The sequence below is a fragment of the Drosophila willistoni genome, chromosome 3R (genome assembly GCF_018902025.1).
Source record: "Drosophila willistoni isolate 14030-0811.24 chromosome 3R, UCI_dwil_1.1, whole genome shotgun sequence".
NCBI classification, from domain to species: domain Eukaryota; kingdom Metazoa; phylum Arthropoda; class Insecta; order Diptera; family Drosophilidae; genus Drosophila; species Drosophila willistoni.
In genome coordinates, this window is record NC_061086.1 from 1787182 (window position 1) to 1814865 (window position 27684).

The 27684-nt window shown below is 39.4% G+C and overlaps 1 protein-coding gene and 1 long non-coding RNA gene across 3 annotated transcripts in view; one reads left to right on the plus strand and one right to left on the minus strand.

Annotated features, from left to right (window-relative positions):
- The first annotated feature begins 311 nt into the window (after positions 1–311).
- Positions 312–2284, plus strand: LOC124462134. The gene is made up of 3 exons (XR_006955412.1): positions 312–338; positions 1504–1594; positions 1649–2284. It is a non-coding gene; the product is annotated as an uncharacterized LOC124462134 (long non-coding RNA).
- Positions 2285–6313: 4029 nt separating this feature from the next.
- Positions 6314–27684, minus strand: part of LOC6651562 (transcription factor SOX-6) — a 45091-nt gene continuing 23720 nt past the window's right edge. The window contains exons 1-3 of one of the 2 annotated variants that reach the window (XM_002072591.4): positions 10197–10663; positions 7668–8624; positions 6314–7382 (exon numbers count right to left, since the gene is read on the minus strand). In XM_002072591.4, the coding sequence (XP_002072627.2) occupies positions 6519–7382; positions 7668–8624; positions 10197–10223 (1848 nt within the window). In that variant the 5' untranslated portion in view covers positions 10224–10663 and the 3' untranslated portion in view covers positions 6314–6518. Of the gene's footprint in view, positions 7383–7667; positions 8625–10196; positions 10664–27684 lie in introns of those variants that run through there. The other variant, XM_023180152.2, reaches the window with a different exon arrangement.

Below are 27684 nucleotides of genomic sequence, written 5' to 3' on the forward strand. Positions count from 1 at the left end.
AAACGACTTTCGATGCCAAAAAATTCGACAAGCATCGAGAATCGAGTAAGATTATCGATAGCTATAACGCAGTCCTAAGGCTCAGCCGGAAGTGCTAATGTCTGTGAATAAAACGCGCGAACATATTCGACCGAATGGCGAATATTCAAAGTTTTGCGGCGAATGGCCAATTATTTACGGCGAATGGAACTTCCAACCGATGAGGCGAACGCTATCGATATATCGAATTTTCATATTTTTGCGTCGCTATCGATGGTTATTGTTCACTATCGATAGTGGCATTACCATACATTGCGCATTACTTGTTTTGGCGCAAATATTAAAATAAGTGTTTATTTGTAGGTAAATTTTCGTTGGTGTTGGTGGCGGAAGGATGGACAAATTTCTCTTGAAAAAAGGCAGCGAGTCGGAAGATCATCGGTGTGGGGCCATTTCGAAAAAATTAACAACGGTATGTCGGCAAAGTGTCGCTCTTGCGGCAAAATGTATAAGACGAGCGGAAATACCTCAAATTTATTTGACCACCTGAAGCGTGCGCATCCCGGTCAGCGTGTTAACGATGTGCCAATCACTTCTGGTAAAATAGATACATATTTAAACACAATATATGAATCTACGTCAAAGCGCAAACAAGAGCTTGATTTAGGACTCATAAAATTTGTAGCTCAAGGCATGCAACCTTTTTCTATAGTTGAGGATCCTAAGTTTCGCGACTTTATCAAACTATTCGACCCACGATACAAACTACCGTCGCGGATTACCCTCTCTAATGTCATGATGACAAATTTATTTGATGAGCAGAAACCTAAATTAAAAAATTTGCTCAGCAAAATAAATCACTGTGCCATCACAACTCATATGTGGACGTCCCTGGCAAATGAATCTGTTTTATCAACAAATCAAATTATCAAATTGGTTGTGCCAGATTGCCTTAAGCTGGATTCCACAAAAGAAGTACTTAAAAAATGCAAGTCCATTGTCGCGTTTTTTAAAAGTAGCACGATTGCTTACAAGAAATTTAAACACTTCTAAGTTTGTCGAAAGCGCCACAGCCTCTCACAGCTGACGAAATCAACATATTAAAAGACTTGTCACAAATACTTTCTCCCTTTGACATTGCTTCCAAAGAAGTGTCATCGAATTCTATATTCGATTCTATTCTGGCCTCTTAAACAACTTGGAAAATAGCACAAAAAAATCTTCTTACCGAAGTTGGCCTTAAAGTCAATGAATTTTTAATTGATTGCGTAATCAAAAGGTTGTACAAGTACGAAGATCGCACAGTAACTAACATTTCTACATTGCTTGATCCAAGGTTTAAAAAACAAGGTTTCCGTTTGCAATTCAATGCCAAAAGTGCTGAAAACTTTTAATTGAAGAACTTATTCATCTGAGCAAGTCTTCAGCTCCCACCTCAGAGCCACCAACACCAATTGATCAACCAAAACCAACACGACATCCTCTTTATGAATTTGTAAAAATCAACATAGAAAATTTTCCTAGGACCAAGCGCTCCGATGCAATAATTGATTTACACCAATATATTGGGAAACATCACACCTTGGGCGATGTTGATCCCCTCAAATAATGACAGGTATGTAGCTTAACAAAAAATTTTCAAAAATGTTTAATGTTACTGTATTTACAGCATAACGAAAGTAGTATAAAAGACCTTACTACGAAATATTTTTGCATTCCTGCTTCATCGACAGAGTAGGAGCGAATGTTCAGCAAAGGTGGACAAATTATAACGGAACGAAGAGCTGCCTTAAAAGCTAAGCATGTGGACATGCTCCTTTTTCACAATTCTCGGATCTTGGCAGAAGACTGATCCTTAATTTTAATTTTATTCAAATTTGTTTTGATTTACTATGTCCATGAAGGATCTCATTATGTTAAACATATGAAATGTTTATTAAAATGTTAATTTTTAATTATGAAGCATGGCGGTGGAAGTGTCCTGGTTGGGGCATGCATGGCGGCTTCGGGAGTTGGAATCCTGGTTTTGATCGAAGGAACAATGGACAGACATATGTATCTATCAGTTTTTTCATAGCCCGGGAACCTATCTTTGATCTTTCCATGGTTGCCTATAGAAAATCTTAATTCACTTTGCGTCGTTTCAGTTTGCGTCGTGTTTTTTTGGAACGTATCCCCAACGCAAAGCTAGGTCTAGGTGTAGTTCGTCTAAACTAATGTAAATACTCTTAATCCTATAATATAAATATTTATTATTGTTATTAATCAATATTATCATTTAGTAAAGGATAAAAATGTAAAACTATCAACATAACTATATTTTACAGGTTAGGGCAAAAAGAATTTATGGAGATAATATTTATGTTAATCATCGATCGAATTATTTTTGCTTTTATTATTATAAGGAACGCTTTATTTCAGATAAATTTTAATATTTTACAAGTGTGGATGATTAACATGAAACAATAAGTAAGAGTACTGGCATTGACCCTTTCTGCTTAAGCAATTAATACAAATAATACATAATGAAATTTATTTTAAGGAAACATACTATGATATACTATACTATACAAAAACCCCATAAACTATAATCTTACTTAAAAACTAAAACTTAAACTAGACTAATGACTCAGTTGAGAGTATTAAATGTTATGCATATGAGGGTAGACCGAATATTCACATATATGTGTAAGTCCGAAGTGGAGTAATGCCATGGTTTGTTTAACACCATTTTAAGCATTTTATTTGGTAATATTTGAATCTTGTGGAACCGGTGCCCCTTAAAATAATGAACTCGAAAATTGATCTAAATAGATACATTTTATTTTGGAAACTGAGTCAAGAGTTCCAGTTTATGAATGGATATAAGACACGAATTAGCAAATTGTTTTTTTTTTAGTTAAATGATGAATGTGGTCTGCAAAGTTCAGCTTTTAATCTAATACGACGTAAATACGTAACATTATTATTCAATTTGATGTCCACTTAATACAATTTGATGATGAAATGTAATTTGTTTTCCGTTTCTTCGTAAAAAAGATTTCTCGAGTTTTGTCAGCATTTGCGAGGATTTTCCATTTATAAAAGTATTCAACGAGAGCGACAAAAGCTACTGGAGTGATTCTGAGATTTCATTATCGAGGATTCCAGAACAAAGTATGTATTGAAGTGTTGTCCGCAAAAATTGAAGCAGTCCTTAGCGCAGGAAAATCAGATGTATAAATATTGTATGTATAATAACGGGGAAAGACACGAACCTTGCGGACACCCAGCCAATGTATGAACTACACGAGACTGTGCCTTTGTCCTGTGTCCTTTTGTCCCTTTGTCTATTGGCAGTAGAAATATTATGTTGAACACTAAGCATTTTGCGTCGTATTAAAATTAAGGCCGATAAACTGTTTTTTGTTAATCAGGCAGGAGATTGGTTTTCTATTTTGCATTTTCTGAATTTTTTTTTTTAAATATATTAAAAACTACCATATGAGATATTTTCAAGTACATTTGTCAAATACTTTCAAAGTTAATTCAATTTCTTTTATTAATTTTCGGTTTTGATTGCCTAATAAATTGATCTTTTCATGTAAGCTATTAAAAATAACTTACATTTAATGTTTTCTTTTTAAACAGAGATGATGATCAGGAAGTAACATAGTTTAAATATTCACGTTCTGCGCCTAAACAAATTACGAATCACCAAAGATAATTTTTAATATTTTAAAACTTTCCCTAAAATCGTTGGTGTAGTTGTATTGCGACCTTTTTGGTTTACGATAAATCAATCTTTATACATGGGTATAGAACGATCCGATAAAAATGGTATGTGTCCAGGCCCGGACTGGCCCACCGGGCAACCGGGCAAATGCCCGGTGGGCCCTCAAGGTAGGGGGCCCCTTTCGATAAAATTTCATGTAGTAGAGTAGCAGTTTTTAGTCACTAGGGCCCTTCGTACGAGGTTCCCACTAAGAATCATTTTTGTACCATAACAAATCGATGTTACCGGGTGAGAAAAACCGTGATAAACATGTCGATGAACCTCAATAAAAATTTATGGTAGAAGTTCACAATGTGATTATTGATAGAACCATTTGTGCAATCAAATCGCGGTTTACGGAACATGGAAAACTAGCAGCAGATTTCTCATGCCTCGACCCGAAAAATTTTCCTCAAATCGTAGCTGTTTCGTGCTGTTTCTTGCATTGAAAGATCATTTTCCAAGTTAAAATATGTCAAAAACAGATTGAGAAGCTGTTTGACGCAAAAGCATTTAGAAACTTTCTTGCTTATGGCAGTTGAAAAAAAAACTTGAATCAAATTGAAGATGAACGAATTATTAACGCGTTATTCTTACGGAGCAATTTACTTGAAAAGCTGACTGTTTGATGAGTGTTAAAATCTAGTAAAATTACGCCTTACGTAGAAGCGCATTGTTAAAAAAAAATAGGCAAATAAAAATGTTTGTTTATTTGTAAGAAGTCGTTTTTGTTTTATTCACATAAACGATCATACTTGATGTAAAACCCAAAGAAGCATATAATATAGGGGGCCCTTCAACTTGTGCCCGGTGGGCCCTTAGGGTCCCAGTCCGGGCCTGTATGTGTCTAATATATATTGCTTTTTACTCCCCAGTATTTCATTATACCTGATTTATAGAATCATGGGCCATAAGGGTCCATGTCAAGGAACAAAACAAGCATGTAGAACTAGAACTACTTACGACTTGCGCTGTAATATTTATGCATGCTCCGGTGGCCGTACTTGTTTTAGAGCTTTTTAGCCAGATACTAATTATTATTAAGTTTTATTATCATATCCTTTCAAAACGGATTATAATCAAGTTCTTCGAAAACAGCGACTTTAATCAAAATCTTATTATTTTTTTAGTAACTGTCATTAAATTAATTATTCCTTTGCTTCACACCTTTCAATATTTTTTCAATATCGGATGATCATAGAAACTTACCATAAATTGCATGCCATATTACTGATTGGTAAAATCTAGTCAGTAATACAAAAACGAGGAAAGTTAGTTCGGAAATCTGCCCAGAAAAGAATTTGCCCGTATCAGTATGCTTTTCCTTAATATATTTTTTGACAGAAATAAGCAGACTGCATCTATGTACATATATCAATAGATACATATTTTTGTTTTTCAATATTTAATATATTTAATCTGTTTAGTTATGCAATTGAAAGAATTTTCCAAACTTTCCGAAAAGTCTCGATGGTTTGTGTAGTTTTATTTGTTTTTATTATCCACGAATGTACATTTCGGGTACATATCAAAACTGAAATGTAAAAACTTATTGCACTTTACGTTTACGTAAAATCTAATTCTATGCATGTGTATGGTTTGCTTGTATATACGTTCATATGTATATATTTTTTAGACCTACACCTACAAGAACATTCGCCTCTTTGCCTATTAACCAACCTATCCATTGAAAGAAAGCTGGGGGAGCTGTCCAACAAACCCATTGCCCATTGCCATTAATAATGTACGTACATATGTGACCGCGAATGAGGGTATAAAATATGTGTGTTTGTGTGTATATATGTAAAACAACCGTGGCCGAGATTTTGCTTGTGTTCAACTTTAATTTCTGGGGTAGAGTATTTGTTCTCTTCTGCTGAGGATCTTGGGGTTGTCGACTTTCAGAAGGAAAGAGGAAAAAGGATCTACAGTAAAGATGAAATCGGGCTGTTTGGGGTTTTCTGCTCCAAAATCAGGACTCAAAAACAGTATTTGTGATTGTCAGATTTTGAACAAATAATGGCTAAATAAATGCCGATACATCACTGTGATTGGTAATTCTCTAAATATAATTAAGTACATTCAAATAAATTCAAAGTCAACAAATATAAAAACACTTTTTGTTATCCTTTTGGATACACTTCAAAAATTATACAAAAGACTGATAAATTTTGGACAATATCGGCAAGATGGATCAAAGTGCCCGACAACCCCAATCGCCTTCAATAACCAATCAGCTATCACCTGTCCCCCACCCCACCCACTCCCCGCCCCCAGTAACCAACCCATCCAATCTAGCTTATTGGACTAAAACTTAGTGTGTGCTTTTCTCTAATTCGAATATGAGTATGAGTACAGTTCGACTATGCATACAAGTGTCGGTATGTGCATATGATGTACGAAGTTACTAACTACCTACGAGTAAATTGGGATATTTGCTATTTCTATGGCTAACGCTATGGCATGAATGGCACAAAATTGCAATTATTTTTTTGTTTTTTGTTTTCTTTGTGGAAACTAAATGTGTATGTGTAGTGTTCGTGTGTGTGTGTTTTGTATATAATTTGTAAATGATTATGCTTGTATGTATGTATGTGTGTATGTAATGGCACTTGAAACTGAAACTTATGGGACTATACACAGATATTATTTTAACTTGTTCTATTTACAAAGCCGATGAGCGTTGCATTGCTGTCCACATGCTAGGCTTCCTTGTCCTTGACAGGATCGGGAACCGAATCGGGACTGGGATGATTGCTATGGCACGTTATCTATGACAGATTCTTCAGTCATCGATGTCACGCTGCGATGACATTTCCATGTCCTCCGATGAAAAGCCCGATGGCGATAAGCTCTCTGGAGGATAATAAAAGTTGCCGCCACCCACAGAAGATCCCGAACAGGCGGCACCGTCCTGGCCCTGGCCCATATCCTGCAAATGATAGGCGGCTGCAGCAGCGGCCACAACCGCCTGCACTGTGGAACCATCTTGACCCGGAGGACAATCGGCTGACACAGAACCGGGACCACCCCCATTACCGCCGGCCCGACACCAAAGCTGCCTCATTTCAGCTCGCCGATTGCGCATCAGTACTTTGTACTCCGAGATGCGCATCTTTTTTCCATCTACGATGCAGGTGCGTTTGGGGCGTGGCCTATAGCGATAGTCCGGATGCTGTTCCATGTGAAGTTTCGAGAGTCGAGATTGCTCCTCGTAGTAGGGTTGCTTATCCGCATTCGACATTGCCTTCCAGCGGGCACCCAAGATTTTCGATATGTTTGAATTGTGCATATCGGGGCAGGCCTTCAGTATCTTTCGGCGTTCGTCCTTCGCCCACACCATGAACGCGTTCATCGGCCGCTTGATGTGTGGCTTGCTGTGACCATGACCATGTCCATGACCATGACTGTGGCCATTGCCATGCCTCTGGGGTTGTGTTGACGGCGGAGCTGGCTGAACTTGGGTGTGGCATTCAGGATCCAAAGCGGCTGCCGATCGCTCGGAGCTGGTGCCACAGCTGTTAATAGAGTCCCGACTTATGCGAGCTGCCCGTGTTCCACCCACACCAAGGCTGGTCGTGGACAGGGTGGGGCAGGAATCGTTGTTTGTCGTCGCCCCTTGACCACCAGCTGAGTTCCATATTCGGCCCTGTGAATATACATCATAGATGAAGAATTAAAGCAAATTCAATCGTACAATTAAGACAATAAACTAAGAGCCTAGGCCATTGGGATAAGAGCTCATTAACAAGAATACATAATCACTCGAAAATACAGATCTTGACATACCCTGTGGCAATACCAAATTAATTTATTGCTGCCATCACTCTAATTGCTCTGTAACTTTATCTTTATATCTATAGTGAATTGGCCCAGTGGGCAGATCTGGATTTGAAAAGGGGGCAAAGGAAAATGATTTGCAATTTGGACTTACACGAGTCTTCAACAATGTTGCCTCCATCTCGACAAATTGATGCTGGTGTTGGGCCACTGCAGACGTTGGCTGCCAATTTAATGGGGGACTAGCGACAACTGCGGGAGTCAGGCGTTCTCTCGGTCCGGAGGAGCTAATCGGAGACGATCCGGGTGAGTTCTTCGGCTTGGTAAGATTAAGCGGGGCATCCATTTCCGTATCGTGGGGATCCGACTGACTAGCTATGCTATGGTGCTGGTCCGTCGGCGAGGAAGGTACAAACATAGATCCCTCCGATTCGGCATTGCCGAACTGGCCCTGAACCTGGGCTGCTGCCGCACTCCCCGTCCTGGGACCGTGAGGCGAATCGGGCGGTGTATTGTGGCAGTACGCGTGGCCGTAGACAGGAGACTCTGACCTTGCATCGCCACCACCACCTGCCACACCACATATCCCACTGCCTGCTCCGACACCCGGTCCCGATCCCGCTACAGTGTCTAATGGAGGAGCAGTATCTCCACTCAATTGCTTGTTGACCATGGGCGACAACGATGACGACATCAGATTGTTGTTGTTATTGCAGCTGTTATTGTTATTGGTTGCCGCTACCGCAGCAGCCAGAGCCTGGATATGGGCGGCAGCTACCGCAGTCGGCCACATAGGTCTGTGACCATGACTATGTCCGGTGTGCTGTGACTGGTGGCCAACATGGCCGGGAATCAGGTGCATCAGTTGCTGTGCACTGGGCACTGGTGGGCGCAGGAAGGCTGGGAGGAATGGTACCAAGTTTCCAGAGCTGGTTTGGTGCTGCTGCTGGTGATGATGATGCTGTGGTCCTGGGAAACGATTCGCCGAAAACTGAGCACTAAGCTGCTGGTGCAGCTCCTGCAGGCAGCTCTCCTGCTGCAATCGCTGGACATTGTGCAGTTGCTGCTGCTGAATGCTAGCCTCAATGTCAGTCATACTCTCAAACTGCGTCTGCAATGAGTTAATAATAGGAAATTCCTTATTAATTGTTACGACAATTCTGAAATCTACAAAAACTAATATCGCAAATAATAATAATTGGCTAAAGTTGCTAACAGATTTTGATCATCTCTATCAATATCGCCAAACGTAATTAGCCTCACCAAATGCTTTATATGATATGGACATCAAGTTATTTAAAATTTTAAACTATCGTAATATCGAAGAATCACGGTTTGGCAGCGCTGAAGTTAATATATCTTGGCAGAGCAGGGCATTTTAAAACCTCTATTCCGTTTCTCTAATATTTTTGTATATGTACTTTAATGGAGGGTATTATGTAACGCAGAGAAGGAGGCGTTTTCGACCTTATAAAGTATAAATATTCTTAATTATAGTGAGAAACCGAGTCGATATTTTTAGATTAGAAAGCTACTGGAATAAAACGTAGTACTTTTTCTTTTTATTGATATTAAGGAAACTATCCATCAAAGAGACTTCATTTTTTGAAAAAATCAACGATTTTAAAACGGCACCCACTCTAATAATATAAGAACTTTTTTCGTTTTTATTCCATTCTAATAATATAAGACCTTTTTTTCGTTTTTATTCCATTAGTATTTCTCAGTATTTCTTATCAAGGCTATTTCCATCTATCGTTTTTGTGTGCGGCCGACTCGAACAATTGTCATACTGTCTCTCAATTAGTCAATCAAAAGCTTAATTACCAAGATTCATCCAAGTGACCGTTAAATCGGGGGCGTGAAGTTGATTCTCAGAGACGGACATGGGTATATCGAGATGACTTCTGATCAAGAATAGATATCCTTTATGGGGACGAAAACACGCCCTTTACTTATACACTATTTCTATATTTCTATTCAATAAACGTCAGTCCATGATATAAATGTTTTACCACTGAAGAACTAAAAGGAAGTAGTTAGCCGATAGAGTAGCAAAAGTGCTTGTGTAGTGTCTGCTTAAATTCACCAATTAGTTTGAATCAATTCCAGATAGTTTTTCAAATTAGTCACTACTCTTTACTTTACTCACAACACTATTATCAATTTTCAAATTTCTTGAATAAATTTTTGGTAGTTATAAATTTTATGTTTTCCTTTAGCAGTTTAAAACCAATTGAATTGATGATGCATTGCTATGCCAATACAAGATATACAACGTATTGAATACGAAAATAAAAAATTATATGTTCGTATTAAGTTCCAAGTTATCGCTAAAAACGAATATTTTTTATACTATATACACGACGAGACCAGTTCATATAATTGAAATGGCAAGAAGAGATGAAAGGCGTATATTTTTAAAAGTTTTAAATCACGTTTTAGAACATTTTTTGTACAAAAGTTGTTCAATATATCTTTGGGCTTTTTTTTAGTTTGTTTGGTTTTTTTTAATCAGAAAACGGCGTTTTTTTTTTTTCAAATGTTCACATGTTTTGCCTTTGTTAACGTCAATTGACAGACAATTGAAGTTGCGATTTTTTCCGGTTGATATATTGTCTATGCGTATGTATATATAATCACTATCACTTGCTTAAATGTCTTTTCGCGAATTAGCTCTCACCTCCAGCATCGTTAGCAACCGTGCCATCACAAATTCCGTCAATGCGAATCCAGTCAGGAGTAGGAACACTGGCCAGGACGTGGCCCTAACTCTGAATGAGAAGCCGACACCGACACCGAGACCGAAGCCGTTACCGAATTTCCACTCCTCGTGTCACTTGGACTGGGTTTGGCACTGGGCTGCTCTGCGCGTGATTGGCCAAGCCATGCAGTACCTTCTACTATTTGTGTTGCTGTGCTGTTGGAGCTTTTGTCTTGCTCAACACAATAGCAAATCGCAATGAGAGATGGTCCGGAACCCCAAACGCCAGAACCCCAAGCCCCAACCCCCGATCTCAAGGTGCTTCCCTCCTACTCGTTGTCCGTTTCTGGCGTTTTGTTACCGCTACTGTTTCTGCTTCTGCCAGCCGTTTCCGCGCTCACAGCTTCTGCTCCTGTTCGAGTCGAGACATCGCGAAACACTAATACTAATGCTAAGCCGTATGATGCTGATGCTGGGGCCATTAGAGACGAGTGCTGCGCATTGCAAGAAGAGAACAACAGATGGGGGCCCCCGCGTCGTTCTTACGTTCTCTTAAATACGAACGCTCTCTCCCTCTCTGAACTCTCTCTCTCTCTCTGCTATCCACCCACTCTCACTTCCACTCTCGGCCCGCTCATATTCTTTGCTCTCCATCCCTCTCCGTTACAAGCATCGAGGTCATGAAATCAGCACAACGAGATGGAACTGAGCGGTTGGTTGTGAAGTGGATGTGGGCGTGCATTCAATTGTTCGTTCCAAGCACTTACACACACACACACAGATACACACATTGTTGCACGAATTACGGTTATTGTCTTTCTCGTTCTCGCTATCGTTCTCTTTCTTTCGCTGTCTCTCTCTCTCTCTCGCACGCTGCCACTGGCACAAAGCTCCCCTTCTCTTTCTCTTTTCGGGCACTCGCGGTGGGGGGCGTACGTACTACGAGAAGAAGCTTTTGGCCGAGTATATAAACGCTTAAAAACAAAAACCTTTCTGTTTCAGCTCAAAAATCGATGGGCGGACAAACAAAGAGACAGACAGACAAATATTGTGCAATACAATACGAGAACGAGGGCTGAATCTCAAGTCGTGGCTCCTCCCTCTTATGCTCTAGCGGTGGTTAATGTTAATGCAGGCTGCCTTGTTTCAGCCAATTGTTTCGTCAATTATTTGCCATTGTGTGCCCCATTGCGTTTCGGTTGGCGGACGGGTATCGTCATCTTCGTCTGTCCTCCCATCCTCTTATGTGTCATGTGCACGTATTTACTTACTTATACATATGTACAATGTACCTTCGTATGTGTATATATGTATTATATACCACTTGGTTCTTGGTAGATACACATACAATACATTTCATATGTGAACATATACATACACGTACATACTATGTATGTACATACATACATACCGAGTCAGCAAGGAATATGGCCAAAAGGATTCAACTCTGTGATTATAGACAACGAAAATCGAAATATAATACTACATATACATATGCAATTGGTACATACTCAGTCAAAGGTTAGAAAGGCAAAAGAATACACGCATTTCAGATGTATGTATATATACACATGCATATATGTATGTATGTACATACATAATTATACTTGGAAATTTCTGCTCATTTTGCAATAAAAGATGTAACCATTATTAACTGTATACGAAAGTATCTAACATTTTTGGATACAATAGTTTTTGGTGACTGGACTTTGATTCGATCAACTTACATTCGACAAAAGGATAGCAGTGTTGAAAAGATTTAATATCAAAAGGAATATGTCGCTTTTATCTATAATTTTTAGCTGAAATCTTCCAAGTTTCAAAATCGCATCACAACTCTATCCATCTAAAGAGCCTTCTAGATATGACCTGAAATCCTTCTTCTTCTTGAAGTAGGCGCAAACAGACCATTCTGCATTGAATGAAAGATTAATGAAGTAAGTCGTCTCGCCGACTTGGGTATACCATACACCAGGTGAAACAAATATATATGAAATTTCGAAAACCAAATGTATGTCTATTAAATTGTTTTAACATGCCTCATACCATATGCTATCTTGCTCACTCTACAAACACACGAGCACTCTAGCGCCGCCACTAGCCAACGGCCAATTCTGCCCTTATGGATCGCGTAGCAAAATACGTTCATACGCATATTTTGCCTGTTTCCTCAAATTTGGTAGTTTGATAGAAATAGATAAGATTTATTAGTCTGCCAAATTTGATCGCAATGGTAAAAAAATTGAAAGAGCCAATCGGTTTTTTCTAAACTATGGAGGCGGAAGTGGGCGTGGCAACATATTAAAATATATGTATTCTGCGCGCATACTAAGCCAATATACATACTAAATTTGGTGACTTTAGCTTTGTTAGTTTTCGAGAGAATCAGTTTTGTTTAATTTTCGGGGGCGAAAATGGGCGTGGCAAAATTTTTAAATAAAGTCAATGTCTGCGCGTCTATTAAGCTAGATTACATACCAAATTTAATGTCGGTAGCTTACATAGTTTTTAAGAAAATCAGTTTTTTGTAAATTCCGGGGGCGGAAGGGGGCGTGGCAAAAATTTGAAACAAACTGGATAACTGTACATACTACACGTGACTGCATACCAAATTTGGTGGCTCTAGCTCTTATAGTCTCCGAGATCTAGGTGTTCATACAGACGGACGGACGGACAGACGGACATGGCTAGATCGACTCGCTTGTTGATCCTGATCAAGAATATATATACTTTGTGTGGTCGGAGATGCTTCCTTCTGCCTGTTACATACATTTTGGCGACTTTAATATACCATTTCACCCTATGGGTGTATGGTATAAAAACTTTATCAGATTTATTCATCTTGCTAGAAGAGTAATCCTATTTCAGAATATGTCGATACACCTTTTAAGGGAAAGTCTACTCATTTAAACCCAACAAGCCGGAAGCCAACACATCTTCAAACCGTTCTATTAGATTGCTGGTGCAGTTCTCCAAAGTATTCCAACGAAGAATCCTGCTGGACAATCTTAGCATCATATCCGAACACCAGTTTGGGTTTAGAAGAAGAAACGGAACCTTAGAGCAATGCTATCGGATCAATAAGCAGTTGTGAATTGATTTAAATGGGAAAAATATGGCACAGGAGTGTTCTTAGATGTCAAGCAGGCTTTCGACAAAGTGTGTCAGGCAGGACTACTGTACAAGATCAGCAATTGGCTGCAGCACCTTACTTCATTATCATATGTAGGAATGTCTTCGGCTCAGTGTTGTTAACAGTTTTCACACCCGACTTACCAATGACTAAGAATGTCGAGATAGCAACATAAGATGTCGATACCGCAGTCATTTCAAGAAGCACAGACCGTAACGTCGCAACCAGCCAACTTGAAGAAGAACTTGGTCGATTGAGGTGTGAGTAAAAAAATGGACACTAATGGTGAACGCCGAAAGGTCAGGAATTGTCCAGAAGTAACACTAAATGGTTTCGCCATACCTGGGAGTACATCTGAACCGGCGACTCACTTGGAATCAGCACATACAAGCAAAACAAACGCAGCTCAGGGCAAAGACCAGGAAAATGTATTTGTTACTAGGACCACGCTTATAATCAAGTCTTGAGAACAAAATACGGCTGTACTAAAAGCAGTATAGTCCTATGGAGTGCAGCTACGGGGAACATTTAATATTGAAATTTTGCTACGAAATACGACTACACCATATCAGGCGCATGACCAATTATGACACCCAAAAGATCTCAAAATTGCATTTGGCAAAGATAAAAGAAAATTATATGCGGAGAAATATATAAACAGACTACATGACCACGATAATATCCTTGCGATAGGATTATTAGACAACAATACTTACTTAAAATACTAATCAAATTGTTTATTATACACAAAAAAAATGAATACACCAACAAAGCAAATATTTCAAATTTATTAAACAAATGCATTTTCACATGCTTTTTACAAGCATATCTTAGTATCTCGCTCACTCAAGCATAGGAGCACGCTGCGCCCCCACCAGAATGCTGGAAATTAGTATCAAATTGAAGTGCGCCAAATTTGATTGCACAAGGTAGAAAATTACGGGAGTTAATCGAGTTTTTCAAATTACAAAATGTGTGCACTTACTAAGCAAATATACATACCAATTATGGTGTCTCTATCTAGAATAGTTTTTGCGATAAACGCCTTTTTTAAATTGCGCGATCAAGAATATATATACTTTATGGGGTAGGAAAAGATTCCTTCTGCCTGTTACATACATTTTGGCGACTTTAATATACCATTTCACTCTATGAGTGTATGGTATAAAAATTAGTTCAAAAAAACTGATGTAAATTTGATTAAAATCGGAAAAATATAAGTATAAAGGATTTTTACAAGGTGGGCCATAAGGCCGGAGTTGGCCGTTTTCTTTTTTCAGTTGGTCCATGGTAAAACTTAGTCGGGGAGACGACTTACTTCATATTTATTTGGAATTGCAAAGCCCCTTGCCGGTCTTTCAAAAATACATAGAATATCATTGTGATCGGATAACGATGATCCGTGTTTTTCAATCATCAAAGTTAAAGACTTAAATTAAGTTCTATGAAATTCGAACGAGTATGTGTGTATGGAGGTATGACTTGATAAATCGAGTATTAAGCCTGTCACCTACTTTGTAATTGACGACCTGTCATAAGGAATAGCATTACGCGACGCTTTGAAATTGAACACTAGCTTAGTTAGATTGTACGTTGGCTATACGTCATACAATTCTCTTTTTCAATTTGTTTTTATACCCTTGTACACCTATACATTATAATTTTAGTCAGATGTTTGCAAGGCAGTGAAGAAGTCGTTTCCGATGCCACAAACTATATAAATTCTTTATCAGCGTGAGAAGCAGAGGCTATATGGCCATGTCCGTCTATGGGTATTAACATCACGCCTTCGAGTAGAAAGCTAAAGCAATAAAACTTGTATGTTTTGTTTGTTAACTTTTCGGATCTAACATAGCAGTAATATCTCTGATAGAAAATATCGGTATTTACAAATTTTTAATATTATAGAAAACTAGAGGGCTGGTGTTAACTTCGGCCTCGTGGTTGCAAGTTTTTTTGTCAAGCAGAGTTATTTATAGGTTTACAAAACTGACAAATGTTAATTTTTTTTTAAAATCGCGTAAAAAGTAATAAAGTGATAAAAGTCACTGTTTTCGACCGATCGTTTCATGGGAGCTATTATATAGTCATCCGACTTCGATCAAATTTGGAACAGGCATTTGTAGGTGTACGAAACAAACACATATTAATTTTAATGACAATAGCTCAGAAAGTAACGAAATTATTGAGAAAAGTCAGTGTTCGTGACTTTGCCATTTGTATGGAAGCTAACCGATCAGGCAGAATCCGAGATGTACAACCTGTGCAGTACATACAAGCCTACACGAAAAATTTCAGCTTTTCTCAGTAGCATTAAAGGTTTGCGTTGATGCAGACGGACGGACACATGGGCTATATTTACTTTATATAGTCGGAGAAGCTTCCTTCTAGGCGTTGCAAGGGTATAAATATTATTGGTTTTTTAAAATGGCCCAAATTTTGGGCGGCTTTTGTTAGAAAAGAAGACAACATTTTTAAGAGCAGCTTTAATTTATGTATATAGGCGGTACTATAAATTCGGCCGGTTTTTGACGCTCAAGGATTCGTGTTCCTAGTTGTGTTATAAAGTCAAGGAATTGTCCAACGTTCAACGAGCCGAAAAGGCAGTTAGATAGCTATCCATACTTCCGACGTGACGAAGTTTCTATACCCTTGCAAGTTTTTTTGGTTACGCTCTTATGCCTCAAAGCGGAAATATATTGCATCAAAAAGTCCAATTTGTGCGAAAAAACAGATACATATACGATTTAGTTTAGGACCATGTCTTAATTATCTAGTCTGATGATAATCGCGTTAGAGGCAAAAAAGTTGTTCCAACGAAATTTATTTTTCGGTCCATCGTGGCAGTTAAATAATATAGTAGTTTTTATTAGCGCTTCTGAAAGCTATTGTATATACCTATTTTTGCCAACTGCATTTTTAATTTTTGCTGTCTGAGATCACATATTATGAATTAATCGAATCGAAACAAGTTAAAACAATTTATTTTAGTATTAACAAAAGAAGGATTTCCGCTCAATGATTATCTTAACGTATTCAAAAATGAGTCAATCTAATTACTTGTGTGAAAAGAATAGGTATAAATGTACATATATTTTTGATCTGAGTGACAAGTTATTTTTAAAGTTAAATATAAATACTTATTATTACATATTTTTAGTTTATTGGTTTAAAAACAGTATACCCTTTTAATGTTTCCAGAACAAAAGGTTTACTTTAACCCTACTTCCTTACAGTATCATTTTTGACCCTTTTTTTTCTTCCTTTTTTATACCCTTGCAGAGGGTATTATAAAATTGGTCAGATGTCAAATCAAATTGTCAAATCAAATCATCTTAAGAGCTATCGAGATGAAACTTGATATTTGAGCTACTTATAGCCCGGAGCAGATAAAGTATGAAAATTGTCAGGATCGGACGCCTATATCATATAGCTCTAGAAGAAACATTTTCATAAAAATTGGAGTATCCCCATGAAATTAACTAATATGATAGTTATGAATATAAAACATCAGATCCCGAAATTTCAACCAGATCGGATAACTATAACACAAGTTACAGTCAATATAAATCGGATCTACTACGTCGTTGCTTGTAATCCACAGAGCAGCTGAGCACACGCATACACGCACGGACGCAACGCTACGTAAACTGTATGTGTATGCGTGTCAATCGTGGCATGCAGCATGGGGAAGAAGAAGAAGATAAAGAAATGGAAATGATATTTGGAAGGTTTTGTCTATGCATTAATGAATTGATTATACAGAAAAAGAGTTTTGAACATGTAAAAATATTATGGCCCAGGACAGCCGAAGTTAGCTTCTTTGATATTTTTTAAATATTTTTTTATTAATGGCTTGATTCAAATAAATTTTGTTTTAGTTCGAGATATCTTGTTTTTCGATCTTTTCGTAAACGTATTTTGGATATCTGGTTTTCTTGAACGGGTAAAAATGAAAAGTTACATGTTCCTTGTTAGGGTCGAATTTGACCCCACATGAAAATCCAATCAGATACGTTACGAAAGACACATGTCCTATGATAAATGTTCACATAAAAAACTTTGATGTTTTTTTAACATGATAACAAGTCTATAAATAATTCGTTTTTTTTTGTGTGCGAAAGCAGGTAATCATTAATTTCGCTTAGTAGACTCATGGAATTAAGATGTAAAACTGTTGCGAAAAAATAAGTCCACAGTGAAGACTTTATGTTTGAATGAACTTGGACCTTACGATTTTAATAAAATTTAAGAAATAGGTTCTGGTTGGGAGCTCATTGTTGTCTTCAATTTAGACTTGGAAGAGTGATAAGTCGAGCACGAATGTGAAGATAATCCAGACTTGGTCTCCAAAGATGGGAAAGTTTATTAGCGTACAGAACCGACCTCCAAACAACTGAGTTATAGGAATCTATCAATTCAAATCAATAGGCATGGGAAAGTGACACGTCAGTCTTGAAGATAATAAAAAACTGATCATAATCATGATACAACAATAAAACAAGAAGGTGTTGACACTTGTGACCAAATGATTGGTATATTCTCCTGCAAATGACCTATTTTCTTGTGCTGAATGACCTATTTTCATAAAGGTTTGCTAGGCATATCCGGTATTAGCGCATTTATCATTTATGTACATATATCAACAAAAAGTCTGCATCTGGAAAACGTGGCATATAAGCTGGTCAAATCGCTTTTTCTTCGACGAGAAAAGAGGCCTTACGCAGAAAATGCTATTGTTTTCGTCAAGAATACTCCAAATCAACTGCCATCATGAAGCCAAAAACGATCAGCAATGGAGCCTATTATGACCAACCCGAAAATAAGTGATTGATGCTAATTTTGTCCCTACAATGCAACGGAAATAAGTATGGGAACTTCTGCTGTTCTTGCCAGAAGGCTTGTGGTCCCAATCATCACGGACGCTACAATTTGTGTACTGATTGTGAAGGCAATAACTAAAACATAATAAAAAGTCAACTAAAAACTGAGTATATATCAACTTTTGTTAATTAAATTAAGAAGTATCATTTATGATCCTAACAAGGAACTAAGGGGGGTTTTCTAATAAGGAACTACTTCCTACTAGGAACTAACCCTACGGTTAACCCAGAAACTCTTATTTTTGTAAAAGTTTTTCAAATTGTTTTTTTTTTATATAGTTTGGTATCTCAAACTTGTATAGTTGCCGAGATCTCGACTCATATACCGACTTATAACCTATATATGTATGTATATAGAGAGAAAATAAATATGATATAAATAAAGGATTACATCTTAGGCAAGTTTTGGTATTCTCTTTTATTGTTTCTGCATACGATGAATGCTTCAAGTATTTAAAAGTCAACATTAATTTGGTCAATGTGTCGAATATATCGGCCGAAGGCAGGGTCACTCCTTCCATCAGGACAATCTGCAGTTCGTGCTCTTAGCAGGTGTCCTTACACGGAAAGTTCCAAAGCACCTTGAACCCCATAGTCGTATTTTTAGCCAGAAGAGACTCTTGGCCTGCTTTTGATTCGCATTATTTCTGGTGTATGAACAGATTTAATTATGCACTGCGCGGTGACATTACATGGGAAAGTGACACTTCCGGAGGAAACAGAATTCTAGAAAGACTGATTAAAAACAGACATGGGATAGATAGAGGAGTGGGCTCCCCAAGTTTTACGATCAAGGACACCGAAGAACAATAGTTGAAATCGGATTGGTCGAAGAGGTTCCACACTTGAATCCAAGCGATATTTATGGCCTATGACCACTAAATATTCTAATTTTACCTAAATTTATAAATATATAATTAATAGCCATTAGGTTTTTGTAAGGGTTCTTAAGAGATGCAGTGACGTTTATGAAGTCCTGTATTATCTAACCTTCTCGCTTATTAATATTCAATAGAAATTTTTAAAATTCCATTAATTTTTTTGTTTTGTGGTACACCAAATTCAACAATATTTATTGCAAATATCGTTTAATTGGCTGTAACTGGGAAGTTTGTTCTATATGTGTAATTCTGTTTAAATTTTAGTGAGTACTTGAGCTAATTGTTAGATCCTTGTGGACTCTCAGTGTAGTAGGAATCATTATCTCATTGGCATAATTGAACTTTGCTTTTGTTTTGGGAGCTGATTAAACGCGTGTTTATCTTTCGAGAGGCCGCGCGAACCGAAATCGCAAATTACGTAGATAAATTTTATGTGATTTTATTTTGTTTTATTTACTTAACTTGTTATTTCGGTTATGGCATCAAAAGCAACAGGAGCGGGCACGAGGGACGGGGACAGCAAGTTGAAAATTACGCTGACATGGTTGGTTGGCAGTTTTCGTTTCTGGATGGGATGGGATGGGTTGGGGGTGAGATGTGGGGAGCGAGGTTTGGGAATCATGACGAAAAAGATCAAAGGACAATTTCCTGATTGTTTTATTCCGTTATTTTATTTTGTTTGCGCTCCGTTGTTGTTGTTCTTGTTGTTGTTGTTGCAGTTTTTGTTGATTTTAGGGCGTATGTTGTCTTTGCTTATTTATTCCTTCTCGTTTACTCCCCCCCATAACACCCACCGCACACCCCGAGCCAGCCACCCACCCACAGCCACCACCCAAAAGTCTGGTCAGACTTATTTGTTTGTTTGTTTTCATTATTAAATTGTACTTCATTTGTTTATTCCGTTTTGTTTCATCCCGTTTCACGGTAGTAGGAGATAAATGGGTGGACGACGGCTCACCAGATCCGGTGAATCATAAGATCCCCAAGCGCCGATCTATGTATATATACCCATATGCAGATCCCATTCGGATTAAAACATGGATAGGACGGCATCAAAGAAGATTTGTTAATTGATTAAGTGCTCTCTTCAACACAAAGCGGATGACCCGGCTTCTGTTCCCGCAGGTATAAATTCAAAATTGCGGCCAGATGTCACCAATACGCAACCCATCAGCACCGAGTCCCGGGGGTGGGTCACGGAAAAGGTGTAAGATAGGTTAAGACAAAATATGCCAAAGCAATTTTGGCTCAATTACCATACGAGTGTGAGCAAGTTTCAATTCCTTGGCTTGGCTCTTCCCGCTGATATAACTGGGTCCAAGCTTGTTGCCTACTCGGGGGTGGCGATTAAGAGGACCGAGAAGGAAGGGCAGTGCATCTCATTAACGCCACGAAATGCGACACGACACAATGACAAGATTTCAAGTGGACACTCAAAAGCCGCACATTAGGTGGGGGTGGGTGGCTCAAACTGGATGGAGGCTTTGTTGTGCCAGGGCTTTGTTCAGGTCTGACGGATAAATAAATGCCGTGAACCCATGGATACTGTATTTATATTGCTCCCTGAGACACTCGTTTCATATTCATTTACGAGCGGCCCAGGACTGGATCTTGGGATGCAGTAAGTCAGCTGCAAATTGCCGCCGAAGCTGAATGATGAACCCAAGGATAGGTTGCCTCGCTCCATGCAACAACCACTCGTACAATAGCTGGCAAACTGCCACATTTATTTATGTATGTACATACATCCAAATACATGTCGAGAAAATGCGACGGATATGTATACTAAAAGAACACACTGACACACACATATCCGTCGACTACAGTACATCCTGGCTGACGACTATCGAACACCTTCAATGCTTCCAATAATAATATTGAAGTTTACTAGAGTAAAATAAGGTATTATAAATATAAATATTCCCAATAATTTCGAATTATTGGTAATTTGCATTTCTATTCTTGCCTTAAAACTTGACTTTTTACCTTTGTTGAGTCAATAATAAAATTTGACAGCATACGTCTGTCTGTGGGCAAACAATCCTAAGTCTCAATATTGAAACTCTTAGTAGGACATTTCGTAGGTAAGCATTGCCTATTGAACGTGTCGGAGGACTACAAGAAACAATTCATTGTCTCCTATAAATAAAAATGTTTTAATTTTTGAAATCGAGAATTTCATACAACATCGTTGAATGTTCGAAATATAAAAAGCGTTTTGCACTGGGGATAATTGCTATATATCGTGTAAGCACTGTAGTTGCCTTTGCAGCAAACTGTACTTGCAAATTCCCCACCCTTAGGCCCCACAGTCCCCCGCAGCTCCCCTGACAAACATTCAACCGCATTCATATGAACTGTATCTGTATGTATACGAGCGTATGTACTTAAAGGCCATCGTGCATCGTGAATCATGCATGGAGAGCAGGGTTGTTACTTTCCCGGCGAGAAGGAGTTATCGTTGTCGCGGACACTTTTTAAGACCAATGTGTTAGATCCACGTTTCGTTGCTGCAATTCTCTTTATTTTTATTCTTTTTATTATTATTGAGGCGTCATGAGAGAGCGACCACCGACCCCAGGAGAGGAAGTTTTTTTTTTTTTTCGTCCTATGTTAATCTTATCTTATCTCATGCCGCAGGCATAACAAAGATGTCCTGACATCAATCCGATTCAGGTCGATCTGGTGGATTAAGGAATGCCATGTCTGGGTACTGTCTGTTCTGCGTGCGGGGTTATTGTCAGTGCTCGACTTCAGAGCATTTGAATGTAACATGTGTATCTAGGCTCGAAAAACGCTTCCGCAACTTCGCGCCAGTTGAGTGCTGTTCAGGAGCTCGACTTCAAAGAAGTACCCACGAAATGGGAATGCCTCACCGACTTCATAATCGAGCGAGTAGCGATACTTACCAACCAACCCAACGCTCTCAGCCATCCAACCACCCACACAACCCATCCATCCGCTCTCACCGTGGCATACCTATGTATGTACCTACATATGTATATGAGGACGATTATTTATTTATATGTATGTATTACCTATGTACTTATGTGTGTAGTAACACTTATGTCCTTGTGTATTGATGCACCCGCACCCTAATAGTAATTATCCATCAGTCGAGTCGTGTAATGCGATAATTGCATAGTAAGTCTTCGATACACCGTGAGAAATCATAGTTTAGACAAAATGAATTCACTCAATATGGAAAGCATAAAGGATATTACAAATTAGCTGGGCTCAAAAGACCGACCGACCCCCTTCCCCGACCATGTACATATTTTCATACAAAAGAGGGTGAAACTTTTGCTGTCAATATCGCGAAATCGGTCACCGCAATGAGCAATAACATTTTGGTCAGAAGGAGGGGTTCTGTCTTGTCTCGAGGATTTTGATTCTTATTTCGATTGAGATTGCGATTTGCCATTAAAATTCAGTGACACGCTCGGCCGTGCTGTCTCGCAAAGGCGACAAACTAGGCCAAATCAGATAAGAATGTTGAGATAAGGATATAAGCAAACCACACCAACCGCTGCCTGCCACCAACCACTGTGTGGCAAGTCAGCTTAAGAAGTAAGTAGCGACTCTACGCTGCCTGATGCGTTGACTTGTTCGATTCCCCAACGGAGCTGTCGCTGTCGCTGTCGCCGAAAGCGGTAACAAAAACCGTTAATATCGCAACAACAGCAGCAATCCCTAAGGTACAAGTAAACGTAAATCCATTGAATACTGTCTAAGGGGGCTGGCACAGCCTCGAGCTTTGGGCTGAGTCTCTAACTCTCCGGCTCTGAACCTGGGGCTGCGGCTGCGGCTGCAAATTACATCGATGACACGCTGTGTCATCGCTTCATTGACTTGCTCGAGTGGCCACGTCGCCTGATGGACCAAGATGAGAAGAATGAATGAATGAATGAATGGGGTGTGGAACCGTTGATGACTTTGCCAAAAAAAAAGTTTTACTTCTCGCATTCGTTTCGCAGCAAGTTTCTTTCAATTTCATTCAATAATTTGCCATTGTTATGCTTAGCCCTAGTCTTTGTTGTCACAACCTAAACCTGTGTTTCCGCTGGAAATGGAAGGAGTGAGTGGAATGCGAGGGATGGGCGAAAGCTGCCCTTTTTATTTTCTCGTTACCAAAAAATCAATTACGCAAAGATTTTCCTTCACTGTTTGTGTTTGAATTTAAGTACAGCTGAGATCCGTCCCTCAGATAAGAGTGAACAAAACAAAATTTAAATAAAAATCTCAAAGATTCGTTTGAGGTACGACAACATCGACCTTGAAATATCCTTTTTTGCAAGTTGTCCAAAGTGAATCATTTAAAAATGAACCTGTCTCGACTTAGAGCAAAATCGATCAATTTAAAATCTTTCCAAAATATGTAACAAATATATAAATACTTTCCAAATCTACTGTATTTTCTAGACAACTTTCTGATTGCAGGGTATAAAAACTGATAAGTAGAAATGTATTCACAATAGGCCGTATGCCCATTGATAATTTGTTATTTGTGTCGTATATGGTAATCGTACTTAATCCAAAACAAAAATAAATCAAGTTTGCACATTTTTCATATCCTTTGTTGTAAATGAATCCGGTGCGAGAAGTGTCCTCTCCCTGTGTCCATTTCCATTTTGAATCCAACCTGCAATTCCAACTCCAGCGCGAAAACCAACTCCCATTCGTATGGCAATGTTGGAAAAAAATGCCCTCCAACGAAATGAAATAATGAAAAATGTATGGAAAAACTGATTATTCACATTCTTATTTTCATTCAGACTCAAAGTGGCGTGAAATTCAAATGAGTTCAACTCAATTATAATAATAAACTGCTCGTTTTATGTTTCTGTTGTTGGTAATTTAATTTTGCAGCTCCATAAATATACGCGAAACTCGAAATCTAAAGGACAAAACGGCACAATGCCCATTCCTTTTGAATCTCTTTAAAGGAAGGAATCCCCAGACAAACAGTGGCCGAATCGATGGTAAATCCGATCAATTATCTTCTCTCGTGTCCTCAATCAATTTATTTATTTTGTAATATACATAAGTAGTCGAACGAGCTGTAATAATTAAATATGATACTAAATAATACCAAAAATTATTCTACTTTTTATTCATTTCTTATGTATACTATAGCGTTTAATTTAATTTTTTTTCCATCAAATGCAAAAAGCGCAAACATATACATAGATCTGTATCCAAGAGACTCTCTCTTCAAATCCAAAGGCTTTCGAGGAGCAACAGCCGGGTAGAAAGCCTGAGAACGAGCCTGCTCTCTGCCACTTTAGCTGGTGCTGCACGTGCAGACCATTGAGTGTCCATTGCCAGGATTAGGGTTAGGTTTGTGGGGATTATTACTAACGGTTGTTGTTTTTTTGTTTTTTAAGAGCGGAATGAAACAAGTAAAACTGGATCGCGTCAGCGACTCTGCCACTCGAGTCTGCTTTTATTGTAATTACGAGGCCATGACTCCGGCTCCGGCTCAGAAGCCCAGCCCTCTCCAGGCCCACCCGCACGGCCAATGTCAAGTGCAAAGGTCTTGAGCTGAGGCAAAAAGTCGCGACATGTGACGATGGTTGAAGTCTGAGGTTCATTGCTACTGGACCGCCCAGTGTGCGCAAGGTAATTGTTTTTCTTTCTTTGCTTGGCTTTTCGTAGCTTTCCCCCCACACCTTCTGCATGCTGCATCCTGCGTCCGCTTTGGCGTCGGCGTCGGCGTCAATTCAATTACAAGTTATTTCACGTTCGCACTGACGCTGACGATGAGTTGAAGTTGAGGGGGTCGGGTGAAGTACCAAGACCGGGCCAGGACTTGGACCAACAACGGGAGACAAACGACATTTCCACATGTCGTCGCTTCCGCTGCCGCCCTCCCCTACCCCCCTAAAACAGTTCAGGAAATTCAGTCACAAATTGGGGAAATTGAAATTTGAATTGAAAACATGATTTGTGCAAATTATTACGGGGTACGGAGAGGCGGCAGAGCCGTCAACATATCTTGAGAATAAAACAAAGAAGGAATCTGGCCAAAACATTGATCGATTCGTAAGAGTCCTTCGATCACATTCATATTAGGCCAACTCACACTCTTGAAATTCGCCCCCAATAAAGGGAAAAGCGAAACAGAAGCTGTTCATTCATATTTGAAAACAATGGCAGCTCTAATGATGGGAAAAGTGCCAGCCAGGCCAAAGGAAGCCCCAACCCTAACCCCACCCCAAACCCCACACATACCCTAGTCGTCGTCGTAGTCCTAACAGCGGGCTCGGCAACTCGGCCTTAAACTAGAAGGAGATGATTAAATCTGCGACAACAAAGAACAAAATAGCATTCAAATTAGAAGCTCATTGTCGATGTTTTGTTGCCAAAGCAGCGCCAATGCTGCACTGAGGCAGTCGCTTTGTTCCTCTAGACAATGGGGTCACAAATGAAGAGCAGAGCCCTGGCAGTGTACGAGTGCGAGCACGAATCCGTAGCTCAATCTGTAGCAGAGTCCCAATTCCAGTGTAAGCACTGGCAACGACAAGGGCAACCGCCTGCCACTGTCAATATGTATGGCTAGCACGTCAATGATATGGATATGGATAATAACGATCATCAATCGCCATCATCCATCTTCATCCATTACCACTACGCACAACAATAAATGTCTAATAATTCCTACATGGGACAGCACTATGAGCAACTGCCTCCGGGACAGCACCAAAAACTTTGCGGGCAAAGCAAATTTAGATACCATTGAGCAAAGCAGCCCCTGTGCCAGTGCCTGTTTTCTCTCCCTCCAAGACTCCAGTTTACTCACCCTGACTTTCGTAAACTGACTGGCTTGTCCTGGTTGCCTGCTTCCCTGCTTCCCGGGGGAGGAATATTTCAAAGGAGTGGACAACAGGTGCGCCCTCACAATTATTCCCACTGTTGTTCACAAAAAATAATATAATATAGCGCAATTAGTGCTACTTCCGAACGTTTCAAGGCACAATAGTTTCGAACTGGACAGATCGGACACGGGATGGCAACATTGTCAGCGCCGTTCCATAGTCCCCGCGTCCCCATCAGAATGTCATAATGAATTGCCACCAAGTCGTTATTGATTTCCCAATAATCTATGAGCTCCCCTCCCGAAATAAATCCACGTTTTTAAATTGTAATCTGTCAGCTCTGCCGAATTATGGGACTAGAGCGTGGAGGGGTATTCTTTCATTGGTTCAGGGTGGACGTAAATAAGTCAAGTGTGACACAGATTTTTAAAAATCTCGCTTTTCCATCGATCCAAAGATTGTGTGCTATCGGCTCTCGTGTCACGAAGCACACAAAAGCACGGGGACACCTTTAATGCTAATGACAATTTCGATTTTGTGTTCCATGCGCGCACTCTGCCTCAGAATGTGTCGCTATAAATTTTGTTCATGTCTAAATATAACATTTATGATTCCCCCAAGAAATAATTTATAAAAAGTCAAAATTTTTTTGACAAAACATCTCATCTGTGTGGAGCAGAGCGGAGAAACGAACAGAACAGAGCAGAAAAACAAAAGAACGAATGATGACTGAGGAAGAGCGCGCGTTGAGTCGATTATGCCCCGTGCCCCATGCCCCATGCCTCGTGCATGGAGCAGTTCTAATTTTGGTCGTCAAATGTTAGCCAGGAAAACAGGAAGCAACAGAACAAAATTCGAATCACGATCTCTAATGATACACACAAAATAATGTAGCCACACTCAATAGCCTAGATTCACCTCAAATGCCGGGCCAAGAATGTAACTGGCCAACCCCCCCCCTTTATGTAGGCAGGTAGGTGCGATGGCTATCTCGTTTCAACATTGTTCAGCCTATTTGTGGTCGATGGACACTTGGGCACTTTACCACAGATTTATTTACCATTTTAGGAGTCATTAACTACGGAGAGCATGGCACATCTACAACCACTCTTGACACTCTCCCCTTCTCAACTGCGGCCAACGGCAAATTTCCGGCAATGCCTCAGGCCGCCTGTGGTTCGGGGTAATCGCCATTGAACGGCGATGGTAGTGGAGTGGTGACTAATTAACTAGCCACTGTCGCTGCCACTGACATGGACCGTACGCCGTAATCCTTATTCTTGTCCTGTTTATTGCCACGGTCGGCAAAGTCATCAAAACTTTACTCATTGCATTGGCTCGTCGGTCAGCTAATCAAGTTATTATCGCAGGGCTTTAAAAACCATTTCGCTAATAATTGCTTATGTCGGCCAAGCGTCTTCGGACGTGCTTGCTCCGAGAGTTCACTCCATTCGGAGCAATGATGTCCTCAGCTTTAGAGTTAAGACCTTTAAATCTAGTCGAAATATTTCCATATTCTTCAATTGTTTCTGATGCAAAGACAAACTTCAGTTCTGTTGGCATTTGTTCGTGTGGGTGAGATTGAGCATTGATTTTGGATGCCTTTGCCCCCATCGCGGCCGATGGTAGGCGAATAATACGTCGCTTGGGACATGGACACACTTGGTGGTTCGTGCCACTTAGTGGTACTACTCATGTTTGGAGTGGCGAAATGCACTGGTTCTAAGAATAGGCTTCCACGGCGACCTCTGC